Source organism: Camelus bactrianus, chromosome 9, assembly GCF_048773025.1.
Source record: "Camelus bactrianus isolate YW-2024 breed Bactrian camel chromosome 9, ASM4877302v1, whole genome shotgun sequence".
NCBI classification, from domain to species: Eukaryota; Metazoa; Chordata; class Mammalia; order Artiodactyla; family Camelidae; genus Camelus; species Camelus bactrianus.
In genome coordinates this window covers 77,749,112-77,767,533 of record NC_133547.1, presented here as the reverse complement: position 1 = coordinate 77,767,533, position 18,422 = coordinate 77,749,112, and the positions used below count along the sequence as shown (strand labels likewise).

At 39.1% G+C, this 18,422-nt stretch overlaps 1 protein-coding gene and 1 long non-coding RNA gene across 2 annotated transcripts in view; one reads left to right on the top strand and one right to left on the bottom strand.

The window, feature by feature from the left end:
* Positions 1–359: 359 nt before the first annotated feature.
* Positions 360–13,403, bottom strand: DNAJA2 (DnaJ heat shock protein family (Hsp40) member A2). The gene is made up of 9 exons (XM_074370809.1): positions 13,199–13,403; positions 11,676–11,735; positions 11,127–11,350; positions 8,833–8,913; positions 8,459–8,592; positions 6,552–6,748; positions 2,485–2,629; positions 2,219–2,346; positions 360–1,633 (listed from the first exon to the last, which is right to left on the bottom strand). The coding sequence occupies exons 1-9, from the start codon at positions 13,274–13,276 to the stop codon at positions 1,442–1,444; spliced, it is 1,239 nt and encodes a 412-aa protein (XP_074226910.1). The 5' UTR covers positions 13,277–13,403; the 3' UTR covers positions 360–1,441.
* A 143-nt stretch (positions 13,404–13,546) lies between these two features.
* LOC141578687 (uncharacterized) overlaps positions 13,547–18,422 on the top strand; it is a 42,075-nt gene continuing 37,199 nt past the window's right edge. The window contains exon 1 of the long non-coding RNA XR_012509307.1: positions 13,547–13,786. This is a non-coding gene — a long non-coding RNA (uncharacterized LOC141578687). The remainder of the gene's footprint in view (positions 13,787–18,422) is intronic.

Here is an 18,422-nt window from a genome sequence, read left to right as displayed (position 1 = left end):
TTTTTTTTTCCATTTAGGTTCTAGTCCACCTAGAAGTAAACTACAAGTACTACAATTAGGCCCAGGGATGGCATAATACATTTTAAATTTTTAGTTTTCAGTTTTCTCTCATTTGTTCTTTTACAAATGTAAAATGTGCCATTGATGTCTTTTCCCTAAAATTAAAGTGTGTGCTAAAAATATCTACTGTGGGAATGAAAGGAAGGTAATAAAAGATGAAAGAGTGATACAACATCCTTTTCATAGCAGTTTTACCTGATTTTTCTCATACCAGCCTATCAGTCTTACTTTTCTGTAAAATAGTAGTAATAATCAATGCTTCCCCCAATCTCAAATATTCAATTTAATAGAGACAAGAGAATCTTTAACTTAACATTTAATGAAAACAGAGCATTTTAACAGGTTCTATGCAGACATGGTTCTAATGTTGATTTGCTGTTACCTTATTTTTCAAAAAGTCGGTGGAGTGGGGAGATACAAAGGCTAGGTTAACCCGGCCCCAGTGCTCAGGATCATAACTTACTTATGAGTTACATAACTCAGATGTCCTTGACTCTACAAAGCATTAATTGAAGCCAATAAAGCCTGTTTCTACCAACATTATCAAACTTTCCTTTGCCTTTTAGAACTATAAAATGGGCATGTGCCTGAGGCATAAGCTTCAGACCAATGGGTTTTTAAGGGCTGTTTAAGAAGCAGAACTAAGGATACATTCTCCAGTTTAAGGATACACTTTACAGTTCAAAATATGTTCTTCCTTCTAAAAATGTAAGACAAAGAGTAATTTACACCAACTGCTTTTTATTATCGCATTTCAGAAACCTTTCACAAGATGGTAAAAAAAAAAAAGAAAAAAAAGAAAAAAAAAAAAAAAAGAAAAGAAAGGGGAAAAAAAAACTGAAAAATTTTACAACCACAACTCAGCTAATGTTACTTTTTTCCATTGTTCCCAGTCAGCTCCAAACCCATTGTGTGCAAAGCCCATTTTTTCCATGCATCTAAATGATAGATACAGGCTATGAAATTCTTTATTCTATTTGTAGCAGCTTATGCAGGTGCAGCCAAACACAAAGCTTCAGGACAAATTGTACACAAACTTTACAATGTGGGATATGAATTTAAAATATGAAACATAAAATCTACACAAAACTGGTAAAAATCAAGCACAGATACCAGGATTGAAACTCATAACCCATGTGTGAAAGGGAGTCTTATTTCCTTTCAAGTGCTTTATTCTGCTACAGAACAGTCAAAATGAAGATGTAAAGCTTTGTGGTTAGTTTAAATTATACACTCTGTAGATACTATACCAATTTTAAAAGTTACACATAGACCAACAGATGTCCATCAGTTCATCTCTCCAGACTCTCCAGCTGGATTGCGGAAAACAAACCAGGCAAACGTGGAAACAAAATCCACCTGTGCAATTTGTTTCCAGAGTTTACTGATGGGCACATTGCACTCCTGGTCCATGATGGCTACTGCTTTCTTCATCAGAGCTATCATTATAGGCTTCACGCCTCTGACCACCTCCTGAGCCCCGAGTGCTATCAAATTCCTGAAGCTCTACCTCCTCTGTGTCTCCAATTATGTTTGGAACTTCTGGTCTAGATGGCAGAAGATCTTCTAGTTCCTTCATTAAAATAAACAAAAAGTAGGTTAGTTGGAAGGTGTCTTCACTGATCATGAACTTATTTTTTGGTATAATTCACTGTATATGCTTCTCTGACAGTTAAAATAAAATCTTTGTACTATAAGCCAGAGATCACAAATGGATGACCCACAGACCAAATCTGCAGACATCTTTTGTGCAACTCATTTACTGCTTAGAAAACAAAAACTGGAACTAGTTGCCAACATTTAAACACTAGAAAATTTCACACCAGACATGCCTTCCTGCATGGATCAGCAGATGCTAAGCTGGGGAACTGCCCTCTTCAGATGAGATATCTGCTCTCCAGGGAGCCCCAATCCTCCCATCACTACCTCACACCCAGTCTGCTTTACTCCTTTACTATATTCCCTGCTTAGCCCCATCAACTTTTACATCAGCTATCTTTGCTTTAATAACAGGACAGCTTATTCACCACTCAAATAGGTAAAATTTAACAAATTGCGTGGTCCAGTCTTAGCACTAAAAACAAATGGGAGGTAAACAAGAAACACAATTATCATTAAACTTTAAGTCATCTGTTGCCTAAATTTAGAGACCACTTACAGAAAGCTTGTCTGGGTTGATCCAGTTGTTTTCAGGAAACTGCACATCAAACTTTATGTAAAGATCCCCCTTTTCAAAGGGATTACGATACTGCGGCATTCCTTCACCTCGAACTACACGGACACATCCTATTATTCCAGTAAATAAAGAGGAAAGTATTAAGAATTTTATCCAAGAAGAAAGGTGCTTACTAGTATTCTTTTGAGAGTCATCTATTGTAAAAAAAATTACACAGAATCTTGGATTAGACAAAAATCAAGATTTACCTGGCTCAATTACTTTGCCTGGGGGATATTTCACCACAATCTGACGTCCATCAAGGTGCTTAAATGTGAACTGAAATCCACACAGAGCTTCAACAAGTCCTATCTTATATGTCATGTGCAAATCATTTCCATCCCTCTGGAACACCTACAAATAAAGCACACAAGAAACATCCCTTTAAAAAATTATGGAGGCACAGTCTGCTGTGCTATGTTCCTTGGATCAATTTCAAAACCTTAATTCTACCATTCGCTGCAAAAGCCAAACTGCCACCATCCCTAACTCCCTAAAATTATATTAGGAAATTTAGCTAGTTTCAATTAATATGCCATAAATTTCTATCAGTAAAGAATTGGAATTGGGAAAACAATGGTTCATAAGGCACAGCTGAGGCTTCAAAAACAAAACCAGGCATACTGTACAATTATGGCCCATTCCTAACCCTGCCTCTGAGCAAAAAAGTGTAGAAGGCCCAGTGGGATTCTGTAGAATCACCTTTGAGTCTCCTCCAGACATAATCCTAACAGGGGGAGGGGAAGGTCCAAGTTCAACATAAAAAGCTGAATCAGGAATGCTCAGCCAGTAAAGGGGCTCAAACCCCATGCTTCATACATGTACAAACAAGCTTTATCTGACCTCAAATTCAAAACTTGCTTAGATAAATGTAAATCAAACAACAAATGCTAACGTTGGCTTATTATTACACTATTAAGACTATAGACTAAGTAATGCAAAAGTTACTCAATAAGCATTAAAAAAAAGTGTCGGAGGGGTAGTGTAGTTCAGTGGAGAGTATGTGCTTAGCATGCACAAGGTCCTGGGTTCAATTCCCAGCACCCTCATTAAATAATAAATAAATAATTCTAATTACCTCCCGCCAACAAAATCAAAACAAAACAAAACAAAAAAGTGTCTGAGCTTTCAACGTTCAGGAAAAAATACATCCAATTTCACAAATGCCCAACTTATAACTTTTGCTTATTAGAATTTATAAATATCTATACTTAACTTCTGAAAGTTAAGTTGAAACAAATTAACTGCAGTGAAAGGTCACCTAGATTTTTTTTTCAAGACAAGTCTCTCTTCCAAAGAATAATGCTGGCTGGTTCATTCACAGGGGAGAGGAAATCTGAAAGATATCCTCTCTTTCTAAATTACGCTCCTAAATCTACCTATGAAGGGAAGTTAAATCTCAAGCCATCATCTTGACAGTGGCTCTGGAGCAGCAACCTCCGCGGCACCAGGCAAGCTGTTAGGAATGCACATCCTCGGGCCCCATCCCATACCCTCTGCATCAGAAACCATGGAGGCCAGGCCCTGCAATCCATAACTTCACTGCAAATATATTATCTATGCAAGTTTATGCAGGTGTCTCTCACAATGGGTGGAAAAATTAATTTCAATAATGTTTCTTTAAGGCAGGACTTTTCAATGCTTTTGCAACTGTAAAATGCTAGTGTTTCTGAGTATCTTACTATTGTTCCAAGAACCATCTTTAACCAAATATCCTCTGGTTAAAGCTATATAATTAGGGAGCAAGAAGGCATATTATGTTCTTGGATACAGCTCAACTTAAAGTGATTCCAATAAAAAATGATACAGGATCGATTTTTTGGAAGGGACCAGCAGGAGCGGTGGTTAGATTAGACAATTTGATGCTAAAATTCAAACAGAGAACAAAAAGGTAAGAATGGCCCGGAAATTTTTGAAAAACAAGACTAATGAGGAGAGATGACTAAGAACCACGCAGCATAACACTTAGAAGTTACAAAAATTTCTGAAATAGAAAAACAGAGCGCAGAGGAGACTAACATCACCAGATACTGTGGCTCTTTGCTGTGTAACTGCACTATGACAGTGAGATCACCAAACACACACACACCTGTACTGAAAGGTGCCTATACATACATACTCAGCACTCTCAAAACTGAATTGTTTTTTGATCAGAAGATTTATACTGTTTTAGCTACAGTACCCACCCTGATCTCATGGCCTCACAATTCCTTCAACACAAGTGTTGAGAGCAAAAAAAAAAAAAAAAAAAAAAGGAAGCCCCAAAGAAAAATAACTATAAGCTTGTTCGTGAACTAGTTCAAACTAGTTTATTTTTCTTAAGAAGGTTAAGAATATTTTCAGTGGTATAAATTAAACAAGATGCCTAAATCTCATCTTGGGCTCAAATTTACTTTACTCGTTCATAAAAAACAAAAAACCAGGAAGGAACAACCTTTGACCTCTTATTAGTTGAACTTTCATTCTAACCTTTATCATCTTCTATCTTCTACTTTAGACAACCAGTAACATTTGCTATCTGTTAGAAATTCCATGCAATTCCACCACTGCCAATAATTTTAGAGGTGACTGACTTCCAAATGCCTCCCCCATGGCTCCAAGAAAGAAAGCAGTTATTAGTTATCTCATTTTATTTTACAGAATCTGTCTGGAGGACTTTTTTTTAAGTGTGCAAAGCCAAGCCCAGAGAGGCCAAAGCTAATAAATGGGAGCCAGAACTTAAGTCCCTTGTCTCCAAGACTAGTTATTTCTGTTTTTAAAATCCCAATATACTTATAGAACAACATTAGAGATTGAACTTAGGGGTAAAAAAAATTTTCACCATCAGTCTGACATACCAAAACCTCCAATGCTTCAGTCTACCCTCACCCCAATAAACATTACTTCTTAACTTCCTCACTACCCTCCCACTGCTGTACTGCCAGACATCATTCGATAACTGCTCTCAAACTACTCCAATGATGTATCAATGAAAATATCCACATGTGGTTTGTACCATCTCACAATACAGTTTACTCTATACCCAAGCAGACTATATATGTCTCAATTATCTGGCTGTCTCTCTTATCTTCCTCCCTTTTATGCCTTTTATGGTAGTGTCCATGGAAGGTAAGATTGAGCAAATAAGGAGTGGCTAAAATGCCAGTTAAAAGGCAATCCTGTAAGAGTTACAAATATTTCAACCCACAACACTAAGGCAGAATTCTAGAAATTATCATTTTTTAAAGCAATCTAGGGACCCTTGCCATTTGCAGGTTTGGCAATATTCACAAAGGGCCAAGATGTATAGCAATTTATAGCTTTGTTGAGGCAAGGAATTTGACTAGTACACCTTGAGAAAGGCTAGTATAGAAAAGCGAGTCACAATCTAGTGAGGGAATGAATCTAATCAAATTCCCAGAATCTGCATCTCAATACAGCTCTATTCTCTACAGGATTCTTGAAGTGATTTTAAAATTTTACTTATCTGTAGAAATCACCATTGAATGGGAGAAAACATTAAAACTAAAAAACGCGGTTGACTTGTGACCTAAAGACTTTCAAAGGAACTCGAAATGGCAATGTGATCAACTTCTGGGCCTGAACCCTGTCAAATGCTTCAATATTCAAGAATGTGGGCAACTACACCAAAGCTTCAGATACATTCTTCATGAATAAAAACCTACAGTAAACTCTCTGCACATTAAAAAATACAGATGCAATGGTATGTATAATCAAAATAACACACACCAGGCCACATCGTTAGCCCAGTTCAGCTTGCCTTGTACATAACAGATACAATACACATTCAATCACAAATTCAAAAATAAAATGTTTTTACAACCCCAGAACCTATTCTTTCAAGAAGTTCACATGCACACCCAAAGTAAAATGAATCAACAGAGCAGCACTGAGGACTAAAGCCCTGTTCACTCACTACCCGTCAAAGGAGTTTCACAGTGAAAACTAAGCTGCCTTAGGTCACCTGGTCCCCCCTTATTTTCATAAACAAGGAAACTGGGGTACAGAGGTAACAGGATTACTTAAGGTTACAGTGCCAGTCAATGGTGGAGCTGGGACCAAGACCAACTCCTACAGTGCTACTGACAGCACCTGTTTTGCTGGTCTGCTAAACAAGCCAGTTCTCATGAACACAGTCTTAACTACTCAACAAATTCATCTACGTTCAGTGTTGCTCCAGGAAACCCAAATTGATTTAACCTGTACCTTGCACACAAGACCCTTTTCTGGTCTTCTAAAGCAAAAACAAAACAAAACAAACAAAAAAGGAAATTACCTCATGTTCTTTTTCTTGTAGCAAAAGAACAATGTCTCCCGGTTCCACTCCTGGGGCTTGGTCTGCTTCCCCAGTGAATGTAATTCTTTGTCCATGTTTCATGCCTTTGTCTACGTGGACTTCAAGAATCTTGACTTCTTTAATCACCTTCTTCCCTTCACATTTTTTACAGCGGTCCTTTTCATTAATTACCTCTCCTGGAAAAAGAAGTCGTTCAAACTTCCAGCAAGGGTACTATAATGTACTCTTAAGTAAGATAGATCTTGATAACACTTTATTCACTAAATAAATTTTCTAAACTTCTTTAATTTGCTACCTCAAGTTGTTTAAAATAACATTCTTAGTAACAAAAACTCACATCTTACTGCAGGTTATCTAGCGGATCCAGCTACCCAGTCTCCTCTGTCTCAGAGTAGAATGTATCTTAAACAATACTTAGCTCCTGACTTTACTTCCTAAAGTTAAAACAAAGCCTAAGAATCAAGCAAACAGAATAGGTGGTCAGATGCTAGAGCTGCTTTATTTTTCCAGCCTTAGCTTCACATGAATTTAACAATGGACAGAGACAACCCAAATCAAAATTTAAGTTATCTTTTAGACTCATTATTACCTTGCCTAGTTGGTCCCAGATCTTTTGTATTTCACAGACTAAACCCTCCTCAGGTGTCCTATTATGGACCTTCCCTTTATCTAGGTACACGACCACTGAAAATTTCCAAAACCAATGAGAGCTGGCACTGAGTACCTTCATACCATGTTTAGGACAAGTTTCTTTTTCTTTCTATGTATTATTCGGAGTCATTTGATCAGTGCTATAATAAAATAAAACTGAAGTTGTATGTATATTGAGAAAAAAACAGCATCAATTTCTGAAGGCTGATTATTGGCACACTTTTATGCTTAGATGACATGTACAGTGACTTCAGGAACACTGCTTCTGCAGAGTATGTTCTGTAAAGCACTAGTTCCTTAAAATGATAATGGCACATGGGAAAAAAATTTCAGAAAACTTTGGTTTCTTGATGGTGAGAACTGTTAGCAACTTTAATAAGGTAAAATGCACTGAGACTCTCAGGAGAATATCATATATACCAAGTTATCTTTTCACTTTCAGAAATAATTTGGAAAAGGATGTTCTATAACTGTGCTGTTCAATATGGTAGCCACTAGCCATCTGTGGCTGTTTAATTTTAATTTTAAATTAATAAAGATTAAAATTCAGTTCCTCAACCGCAGGTGGCTAGCAGCTACTACACTAGACATTGTATACACAGAACCTTCCCATTATTACAGACAAATTCTTTTAGATAGCACTGCTCTAGAACAACAGTTGGCAAACTAAGGCTCACAGGCCAAACTGGGCATGCTCTTATTTCTGTAAGTAATGTTTACCTAGAAAATGGTCATGCCCACTTGTTCACATATTGTCTGCAGCTCTATACAAGTGCTAAAAGGGCAGGGGTGAGGAGTAGTTTCAGAAATCATTCTGCCAACAAAACCTAAAATATTTACTTCTGTAAGAGCTTCAATCCCAATTATCTATGCTCGAAAGCTAACTAAAGCTTACAGTAAAAATCCTCTACTTATCAGAATGAGAACTGAACAATTTGCTGTCTCCCTTTTATCAAATAAAACCATTTAAAATATAAAGGGACAAAAGACTTTGCCCATCTTTTTGGAATGAAAAGACACATGTTATTTTAAATGTTACATATAATATAAATTTACTGTTATTCTGTGTTCACTGGGCCTATGCATAAGGAAATTATTTTTGCATTTTTCTTTTGGAACTCTCTGTATCTTTAGTAAGATGAATATGAACACACGTTGAAAAAGAAAAACTGTAAGCCTCTACAATTTCTGCAATCTACTCCAACATAAAAGCAAAGAAATACTGGCATGCATACCTTCTCCATTACAGTCAGAACACACAGACTGCATCTGTTGTACCATTCCTGGAGCCAGCTGTCTGATCATGATGCGTACACCTCGACCCCGACAAGCACTACACTTCTGAACAGCTCCAGACTTTCCGCCTTGGCTAAAGCAAGCGAAAGTATGTATTAGATTTTTCCACATAGGCCCTGACAAACAGGAATTGTGCTTCTCATCTTCATCTTCAACCCCCCAATGACTGGTATTTAAACTGACTTTCAGAGATATCAGAAAATGTTCTGGGTTGGGCAGTCAGTTTGAAGTCATGAACAATTTTATCTGACATCAACTCAATGTGCCACTGAAACAGATAAAGTTTATTTCATAAGCCAGAACACACACTTACCCACTGCATGCACTACAGAGCACATTCTTGCTAAGTTGTAGTTTGGTTGTCTTGCCATTATACAGATCTTCTAAAGATACTCTGGAGAAAAAAGAATTAGGTTCAAATTTCGCCAAGTTCTCTTAAATACAAGACACAAGTGATTGCTGATAGAGCAAATTCCACTATAACCTTTTAAACAAAGAATTCAAGAGCATCTTACATTAGTCTACTGAGTAAGTTTTATTTTGTAGCTCAAATTAGCAGAAAGATTTTATGGCTATAAACAATACATGTGGTGCTCAAAGCCGGATGCTAAAGGATCAGGTTAGCGATTTGCTGTACTGCATTTTCTGGTAATTGCACCAACTCAAGAATCACACCTTCTGGCCTTAGGCAAGAGCCCTCCACCTAATCCAACCCTCTAAAAGAGGTACAATTATTATTCCCATTTTACAGGACAAAACTGAGATACAGAGAGGTTAAGTAATTTGCCCAAGATCACACAGGCAGCCTGGCTCCAGAGTCCATGTCCTACTATAAACCTCTGCTCCCTCCAAGAACAATTCAGAAAGGCTACACAGTTGTATTACAACTTATGGGAGGCACTCAGATTGCCTATGTCTTAAAAAAAAAAAAAAAGTGGCCTTATCTACAGTGTGTGACAGAGGACAGGTTTCCAAGAGAGCCTACAAGTTTTAGAGGTCTGAAGAACTCAGTGAATTATAAGCAAAATTGTATATTTGAGCAACTTTTACAAAATTTTAAAAGGAGTCTATGACCCCAAAATAGTCAAGTTAAAAAGCTTATTAAAAATATTCAACTGATAAAACCCAACTCACTTTTATTCATATAGCATATTTGAATTGCAGGACCATTCATTTCCAAATTAACCTCAAAAAAAACTATGTATATCAAAAATCTCAAAAATACTATTCATTTAGAATCTGGAAGCAATGCATTTAATTTGGTTTTACATTCTCATTGTGTTTTTAAATCTCCTTTAGTAGTAAACATTTAGTTTAAAATAAAAAAAGTACTTTGCAACACATCTATACTATTTTATAAGCATTTAAACTTTCTTAGAATTGTTATTTTTAAGCTAACCCTTTTATACATTCCAGGCAGGGTAAGAAAATACTTATGGTCAAAACATTACCAGCAGTTCCAAACAACTGCTTACCTACAGCTTAACCTTAGGCCAAAGCCCTTGGTTGCATGTCTTTTATACTTCTCCTAAGAACCCTTAACCTAACCATTCGCATGATACGTAGGTCTTATTCTCCTAACATACTAAATTGCAATTAGTATGCAGCACTACAATCTAAAAGGGCAGAAAAATCCTCATTTCAATAAACATGGCAAAAGGAAGGAAAAATGTGGGTCTAGCAAAGCTGACACTCTCCATCAATGGGGCTAACTGGCAGAATCCTCTACAAGCCAATTTAGTTTCTATTTATCAGCTTCAAAACACTGATGTGTGCCCGGGAATCTCTGCCAAGGAGAGACAATGCTGTATATAAAGATATTCACAGCAGCACTATTTATTATGGAAAAAAACTGGTACTCTCCTATAGAAAATCATGGAATGGAGTATTATAATGCCACCAAAATGAAATGTTGCAGTAACTGGAAAATTTTTAAAAATTATGCTTTACTTCCTCTTACCTACTCAAATGTATAAACTAGATAATATAAAATATTTTGAAGAAACACTTGAACTTCATTCTCTGGCATTTACTAGTAAAACCATTATTGGTTCATGAAAAATTAACAAGATAAAAGACTTCACAAAGTTATTTTCATTTTGGGTTCACAGACTAAGACCGAGTTCAGACAATCTATCATATGTTGGCAGGTTAATGTCAGGCTTGGAGCCAGCAACCTCCATGGAAACCAATTTTGGAGAGTTCACACTGAGGATCAAGTAAAGAGTGACTACAACATGTCAACAAACTAGCCAGTCACTCACTTTGTAAGTTTTTAAATAAAAAGTAAGTAGGAAGATGTAACTACTTCAAAGAAAAGGAATCTCCACAGCTGAAATTTTTAAAAACAAGCAGCCTCGGAAGCATATACCAAAACCATCATCCTACTCTGTAAAAACATCAATCATCCTTTAAGATCTCTTAGTAAAATAGGTTATTAAATTCAATCTAGTCATCCAATGAGAACAGCAAAGCAAATGGAAGGGGTTTTTTTTTTTCCTGATGAAAAACAGAATTTTTTTTTTTGATAATTTTTCTCTCTTCTACTGAGTACTTCTACTTGGAAAAAAGTTCTTAATTTTTTTAAAAAAGAAAAAAGGTATTCACTTGAGTGGATGCATCATGTCTTCTCCTCTTCTTCTGCCATTTCGACTTCTACTCTGATTGCCCATGAAGCCAAATAATCCCCCACCAAAAATGTGAGAGAAAATATCATCCATGCCACCACCTCCGCCGCTACCTTCCCGAAGACCTTGTTCTCCATATCTGTCATATAACTCGCGCTTTTCAGGATTGGATAGTACTTCATATGCAAAACTTATTTCTTTGAACTATAAAAAAAAAGAAAAATAGGAAAACTGGATTTTCAAATAGAAGACTGGGGAAAGGCGATAAGAATCTAGGATTCATTTAATTCTAAGAAAGCCACAAATTACCTTTGGTTTGATTCTGGTCCTATTTACCACCTACCAAGGCCAGAATGTCCCATCTGTAATTCCCATCACAAAACCAAAATACTCTTGACATAAAAATTTGGTTCTTTGGGCATAGATGGACTTTTCCTACAACATTCCTGGGTTTTTTTCTTTTTTTTTCCTTTCAAGAAGGGCAATTTAAGTTTAAAACTGAAAAAAAGTCTCAAGTATCTTAACTTACTTTGTCACCAGCATTTGGATTCTTATCAGGATGGTATTCCTTGGCTAACTTTCTGTATGCCTTCAATAAAAGATAAAAAAAAAGTTACATACAAAGACCAGATATGAGTACTAATTTTCTGAGAAGCAATGTTCTAAACTCATAACCTTCCAGAAATGTCCTTTATTCTCAGGCATTTTCTATCCTAATACTGTTTACTAATTTAATATAACAAAGCAGATAGTAGTTACACTTGAAAATAGGTTACACTGAAGCCAGATACAGACAATGAAACAAAGCCACAGAGAGAAACATTGAAAAATTCCACATTTTCACTATTGTCAAATGCCTTTGATGGCCGGTAACCAGAATAAGACTCCAATAAACTCTAAAGAGAAATGATTGTTCAGCTTTACAAGCTGAAAATCACTACTATTAAAATTAGGCTAAGGTAAGAATCCCTGCCCATGACGGCTCCTCTCATTGTAACATCAGGAAAAAGCCAAGATAAGCTCCTAAACCATGTTTTATTTTCATATGGTGGATTGATTGGGGTCTTGATTGGAGTGACCTCAGCCTTAGAGAAGCGACATACATACCAGTGGCTCAGATAAAAAGCATTTAAGCGTTCATTCACAGACCCATGAATTATGTAATACGGACGAGCATTTCCGGTAAGGTAACAGGAAGTCCTTTTACTCTCAACTGTACCCGTCCCACTGCCTAACGAGCATTCTCATTTTTCTCAGCTTACAAATCCGGATACTCTAAGCCCCATGAAGATGCTGTGGGGCTTAATCAAACGCCTCACGTGCTTTGAAATCCTGAGATGAAAGATTTGCAGCATCGCAAGGAGCGATAATGAGGCCTTCTACTTATTTTTAGTCAGCGTACACTCAGGTGTTTGGCTGGGACCCACGGCTTCTTCCTGAAGTGGGTACAGAACATTTGGGTTACCTGCCCACAGAACAATGCACCCAGACCCACGCTACCTCAGGGCCAGTGGGCAAGGGAGCAAGGGAGACTCCCTCTCCTGCGGCCGTGGCTCTCGGGAAACATCCCCAAGTATCCGCAGATACCCGGCGAGGGCGGCCTCAACCCTCCCTCCAGGGCCCAGACCCAGCCTCGACTCGGCTCGGATGCCGACGTCCGCGGCGTAGACAACTCCTCTCCCGGGACCGGGATGCGCTGGGCGCCTCGGTCCAACCTGTTTTTCCAGGGTGGTGACCTCGGCGAGGGGAGGGCCAGTCAGGCAGCGGCCTCCCGGGAGCTCCCGGCCTCGGGCACCCGCCAAGAGAGGGAGGAAGGAAGCGTTTTCGTCGTGTTTGCGCAGGGGTGGGTTTTATTTGCTGCATCTGCGGGCGGGCGGGCGGGGCCGGCGGCCCAAGGTCAGCCGAGGCCGGAGTGCGCGGCCCGCAGCAGGCCGGTCTCGCCGCCGGCCCCAGCCTGGGCCCGCCGCCGGCTCGCGGGCCGCTCCGTAGCGCGGCCTGGCGATCCCAGCCGCGCAGGCCCGCGACCCTCACACCCTGCCAGCTCCCCAATACCTTCTTTAGCTCATTCTCGCTGGCGCCGGGCGGGACGCCCAGGATGTCGTACAGCTTAGTGTCGGCCACGTTCGCCATGGCGGCCCGCCGGGCAGCGCTCACAGAGGAAGGCGGCTGAGCAGACGGAGTGGAGCCGGGCCCACAGCGGCGGCGGCAGCACAGGCCGAGCGAGACAGCGAGGGGGAAGCGGGGGCGGGGCTGAACTTTGACCCGACGCACTGCCCGCCGTGACGTCACTGCGCGGAGCCCGCCCCCCCGAGCGCCCAGCAGCAGTTGTAGGGTTCGCGAGTGGTGAGGGGGGCGAAGGGGGTCCTCGCTGCCTCTGAGGCACTGGGTCGCCGGGCAGTGTCCAGCGTAGAAACCGGGAGAACTAACTGTGCACGGCGCCCTCCAGGACTTCAGCTTTCTCCAAAGGCGTTTATAGTGGGTGCTGAAAGAATGAAGAGGCCGCTTCCTCGGTCAGCGTGGAGTCCGGCGGGAGTGAAAATCGGTCTGTGCTCGCTGAGGTCGTTCTCAGAATCCTAGATGCCGCAGGTGGACCCTCTGGGTCTGGTTCCCTCGGGGCTTACGATGAAAAACAGCGCCTGGGTGTGTGTGCCGTGTATGTTTTATATGAGGGAATTTTCATACATTCACCAAAAGTAGTGTATTACACCGAAGGATACAGCAGTTAGCTACATTTTGCCAACTTTGTTTCATCCTCCCCCTTGCCGCCATACTGCCTACTTTCAGTGTTTTAAGGGAAACCTTTCGTTCATAAATACTCTTTTAAGTTTATGTGTCTAACATGACTTTTTAAGGCATAACCACATCACCACATGTAATGCAAGGAATTCTTCATGCGATACCTAGTCCATGTTTAGACTTTCACAATTATGTTGTGTCCTTTCACAGTTGGTTTGTGGTATCTGGATCCACAGGTTCCACCTATTGCATGTGGATCGTGTGTTTTGTCTCTGACTTGGTAGCTTTAAAATTAGTCAACACCAGAGGTCTGGATGGTAGCAGGCAGCCTGGCTGGGCGCACAGTGGTCTGGTGATTGTCTCCCATGATTTATACTCGCTTCAGAAAATGTTTGCTGTGCATGCACCTGCCACATGCTAAGACGTATGGAGGCCTGGACTGGTGGAGAGGAGTGTTAAAAAAAGAATAAGCTGCAGTGCCTGCCTTCAGTGCACTAAGAGTTTATGGAGACGGGGAAAATAGGATGCTCTGATCCTTTGGAACCTGAACTGGTAATAAAAACTCCAGTATAAGCATCTCACTTAGGATAATCTTTTCTCCCTGGCATTTCTACAGACCTAGTGTTTTGTTTTTGTTTTTTTCTTTTTTTTTTTTTTTCCTTTTTGTCTCCAGACGTAGTTTGGAGGGCCTTAAGTGCCATGCCAAGAAGTTTGAAATTTATCTTGAAAACCCTGGGGAGTAACTGATGTAAAGTCATGATCCTATCCAAAATGCTCTTTTGGTGAAGTCTTCCTTGATTCCACAACCTGGTGAACAATGCTGTCCCTTTTGAGTTCCCACTACCGTTGGCTTGTGCCTTTTGTAGATAGGTCTGATGTGTGACTTGAGTGGTATTTTGCTGAAAGAACTCCATTAATAGGCTCTAGGTTCCTTAGGGGCAATTCACTCTTCTGTTTTTGAATGCAGATGGTCTGGTTTTGAATGCAGTAAAGGCTTCACTAATTTCAGTTTCCCCATTTTCTTTTCACATTTTGAGGTACTCATAAGAGGCAATATAAAGGTCTGGTTTTGAATGCATAAAGGCCTAATAATTTCAATTCTCCCACTTCCTTTTCACATTTTGAGATGTTCATAAGAGGCAGTATAAAGTTGTGGAGGAGTTAGAGTGTGTGGGTTGGTAGGCTGGCTCTGCCATTTGTTAGCAATGTGACCTTGAGCATGTTACTTTTCTGAGACTGTTTCTTCATGTGTTAAATGGGGTTTTATAGTATTTTTATCACTGGCTTGTTTTTGAGGATTAAAAGAACTAATGTTTACAGAGTACTAAAAACAGGAGCTAAAACCGAGTATTAGCAACTGTTTTTTGCCCGTTTGCCTATAAGGTGTCTCCACATCTCTTATTTGTTGCCTTTAGTATTTAAATTCTTGGATTGCCAAGTGATACCCCAACTTCCTCCATTGCCTATTTCACATAGGCAATGGAGAAAGTTTTTTCTTTTTCTTCTTGATCTCAGCTATCCAGCTCTCCCTGCTTGCCAGTTACTGTAGTCTCTTCTTCATCAGTTCCTGGTCCACATGAGAATATAAACTGAAAACATTGTCTTTATTGTAACCTTCATGTAGTTTATTATATTTTCACCTTATTTTCTTTCTGTTCATAAGGAGTCAAAAAGAGCTGGACTCTTCTATTTGTTGCAGTTTTACTTAATATTTTTCTTTTTTTTCTTTTCTTTTTTGTTTTTGGCAAGGGTTTTCCCTTGGTTCAATTTTAGCTTCTGTTTTCTGTTGAAGAAGATCTGGGTAAATTTCCTTCCTAGCTTTAAGTTAGTTTTTACCTGACTCTAAATCAGTCACCACGGTTCATATTTTTATTTTATTTTCATTTAGTTACAATATTTTCTCCATTTCTGAATCTTAATTGTAGTTAGCATTGTTATTTGCTAATACTATAGGTCAATAATAATCTAATAATTGATTTCAGAACAGTTCGGTGTGCTCCCACTGACACGTGCTCTCCTCCTTGTCATCACATATTGAGTCAAACTTGTGTCATTGTGAACACTGTAACATTTCAGCCACTGACTTTGTGTTTTTAAGGTAGCTCATTTATTTTAGCTCCAAATTTAGCTAATGCCATGAAGAGAACAAGACCTTTATCTCACTTCATGTCTCAGGCACCATAAAACGCTGAGTCACAGTGCATTTGAGGGCTGCTCTCGCTAGGCAAATGATTTAAAGTTTGAAGTTGGACTTTAGATTTCTGCCAGTCTTATACAGATGTTTAATTTTTTTTCATTTCTTTCTCTCTTCCTTCCTTCCTTTCTTTCCTTTCCTTTCTTTCTCTTTTCCTTTTTTATTTGGAATACTTATGTAACTGTGTGGGGTTGAGGTGGGTAGGAGGTGGGTGAGGACTAGGGAAAGAGTATATGAACTACGGTATTTTTAAAGTCATTCATATTGTTCACAGCTAGCTGAATACAGAACTATGTAATCCGTTATTTTAGACAGCCTTGTAGGTATGATTCAGGCAGTTCAGATAGTAGTTTTGCATTCTGCCTTTTACCTAGTTTTGAATGTAGAGAGCAGGTAATGCCAGTTGAAATATTTTTCAGAGTATACAGAAGTTAGTCCCCTTGTCATGAGAATGTTAGTCCATTAGAATTGATGATTCTTGGTACTCTTGTTACCAAGTCCAAACTTGTTATGCTCGTTGCACAACAGGCCAGTAAATCAGGAGAGGAGGTGTTGGGGCAAGGAATGGCAACTTTATTCTGAAAGCTGGCAGATGGAGAAGATGGCAGACTAACATCTTAGAGAACCATCTTACTCGAGTCAGAATTCAGGCTCCTTTTATACTAGAAAAGGGAGGAGATGTGGTTGGTTGTTTCAAACTTCTTGGTGTAGGAATTCTTTGTTCTTGTAGCTATCCACGAGGGTCAGGTCATGGTGCCCTTGTAAAACCTCTAACAAAACAAATGTTATTTTCTATTCTGCAACTTGTTATCTTAAGTACAAAAGTGTTAATATCCTCAAAGGCCAGAGCCTTGAGAATAGGTTCTCCTGTATATTTCAGGCTAAAGGCAACATTCTTTCACAAAAGGTGCAGAGGTAGCAAGACTAAGCCTAGAAAACAGGGCACAGGGTTAAAGCCAAAGAAACAGATCTAATACGGAGTCAGATTTGTTCTTTTCTGTTACATTCTAAGAAGAAAAAATTTAGAGGTTTGGATCACTGGACAATCTAAATTCCTTGCACTTCCTAAACTAGGTTGTTTAGTGATGGGGCAGCATGGTTGTATATGGTATATATGTATATACCTATTGTATGTGTTTGCATACATACATATATTTATATACATATACCTATGATGTATGTGGTCGTATAGCCCCACTGCTAACCTGTCGAACCCTGTCATGTCAAATCCTTCCATGTAAATTAGCACATTTAAACATTCAGTTTGCTTATATCATTGCAGTGGTACAGTAAGTGGAGAAACTGACTGGATAAGTTTATCTAACCATTTGTATGAGAAGAAAATAGTGGAGAAAATATGTCTATATATTCATTCATTCAACAAATATGTATTACGGACTCACTATGCGTCAGGCACTTTTCAGGGCTAGGGATATAGTCATAAACAAAACAAAAATCCCTGCCTTCACAGAATTTACATCCTAGTGGAGAAGACAGAAGGTAAGCAAACAAGTTAATATATAGTTAAAAGATGATAATGTGTGCTCTGAAGAGAAAGAAGAGGAATAAGGGAGTATGGGATTTGGATACTATTTTTTTTTTAAGAGTTTAGGAAAGTTTAATAGGTAAGTTGCTGTAGGTAACTACCAGTGGGCCAAACTATTTTTGTTTACAGTATTTGGGGAAAACTTCATTGATAAAGTTCATTTGAACTTTAATCCAAAGGAAGTGAGGGAGTTAGTCATGAGGATTTCTGAGAAGACTTCTTAGGCAGTGGGCCTGTAAAGGCCCTAAGGCAGAGCATTCCTGGCTTATTAGAGGAAGGAGGCCGGTATGGCTGGGTGACAACAAGTTATGAAGATAGTAGAAGGAGCTGAAGTTGGAGAGGTTGTGCAAGACCCAATAAGGTCCATTGTAAAGACTCTGGCTTTTACTCTGAGAGATGGGAAGCCACTGAAGGGTTTGAGTGGAAGAGAAACATAAACATAGTTGCATTTAAAAACACATCTGGTAACTGTATTGAGAATCTATTGTAATAAAACCCAAGAGATATATGACTTGGGCCCAGGTGGAAGAGGTGGAGTTGGTGAGGAATGTTTGGATTCTGAATATATTTTGAAATTGCAGGTGAAAGAATGCATTTGGGGTGGAAATGGAGTGGGGTAAAAATAAGAGTTCACATTAGAGATGCTTATTAGACATTCAAGGAGCAATGTTGACTAAGCTGTGGGTTTATAAGACTGGAGTTGGAAGGGTGGCACTCCAGGCTGAAGATATAAATTTAGGACCCCCTGAACACATTGATGGTGTATAAAGAGATGAGATTGTGTTAACTTAAACAGGGTA

Bases quoted from the DNA above. Each gene is read 5' to 3' on its own strand.
- DNAJA2 (XM_074370809.1), bottom strand. From the start codon at position 13,276: ATGGCGAACGTGGCCGACACTAAGCTGTACGACATCCTGGGCGTCCCG. The intron at 11,351-11,675 runs GTAAGTTAAGAT...TTTTTTTTATAG, and splicing joins ATCCAAATGCTGGTGACAAA to TTCAAAGAAATAAGTTTTGC. The intron at 6,749-8,458 runs GTATGCATGCCA...TTCTTTTTCCAG, and splicing joins TTCTGACTGTAATGGAGAAG to GAGAGGTAATTAATGAAAAG.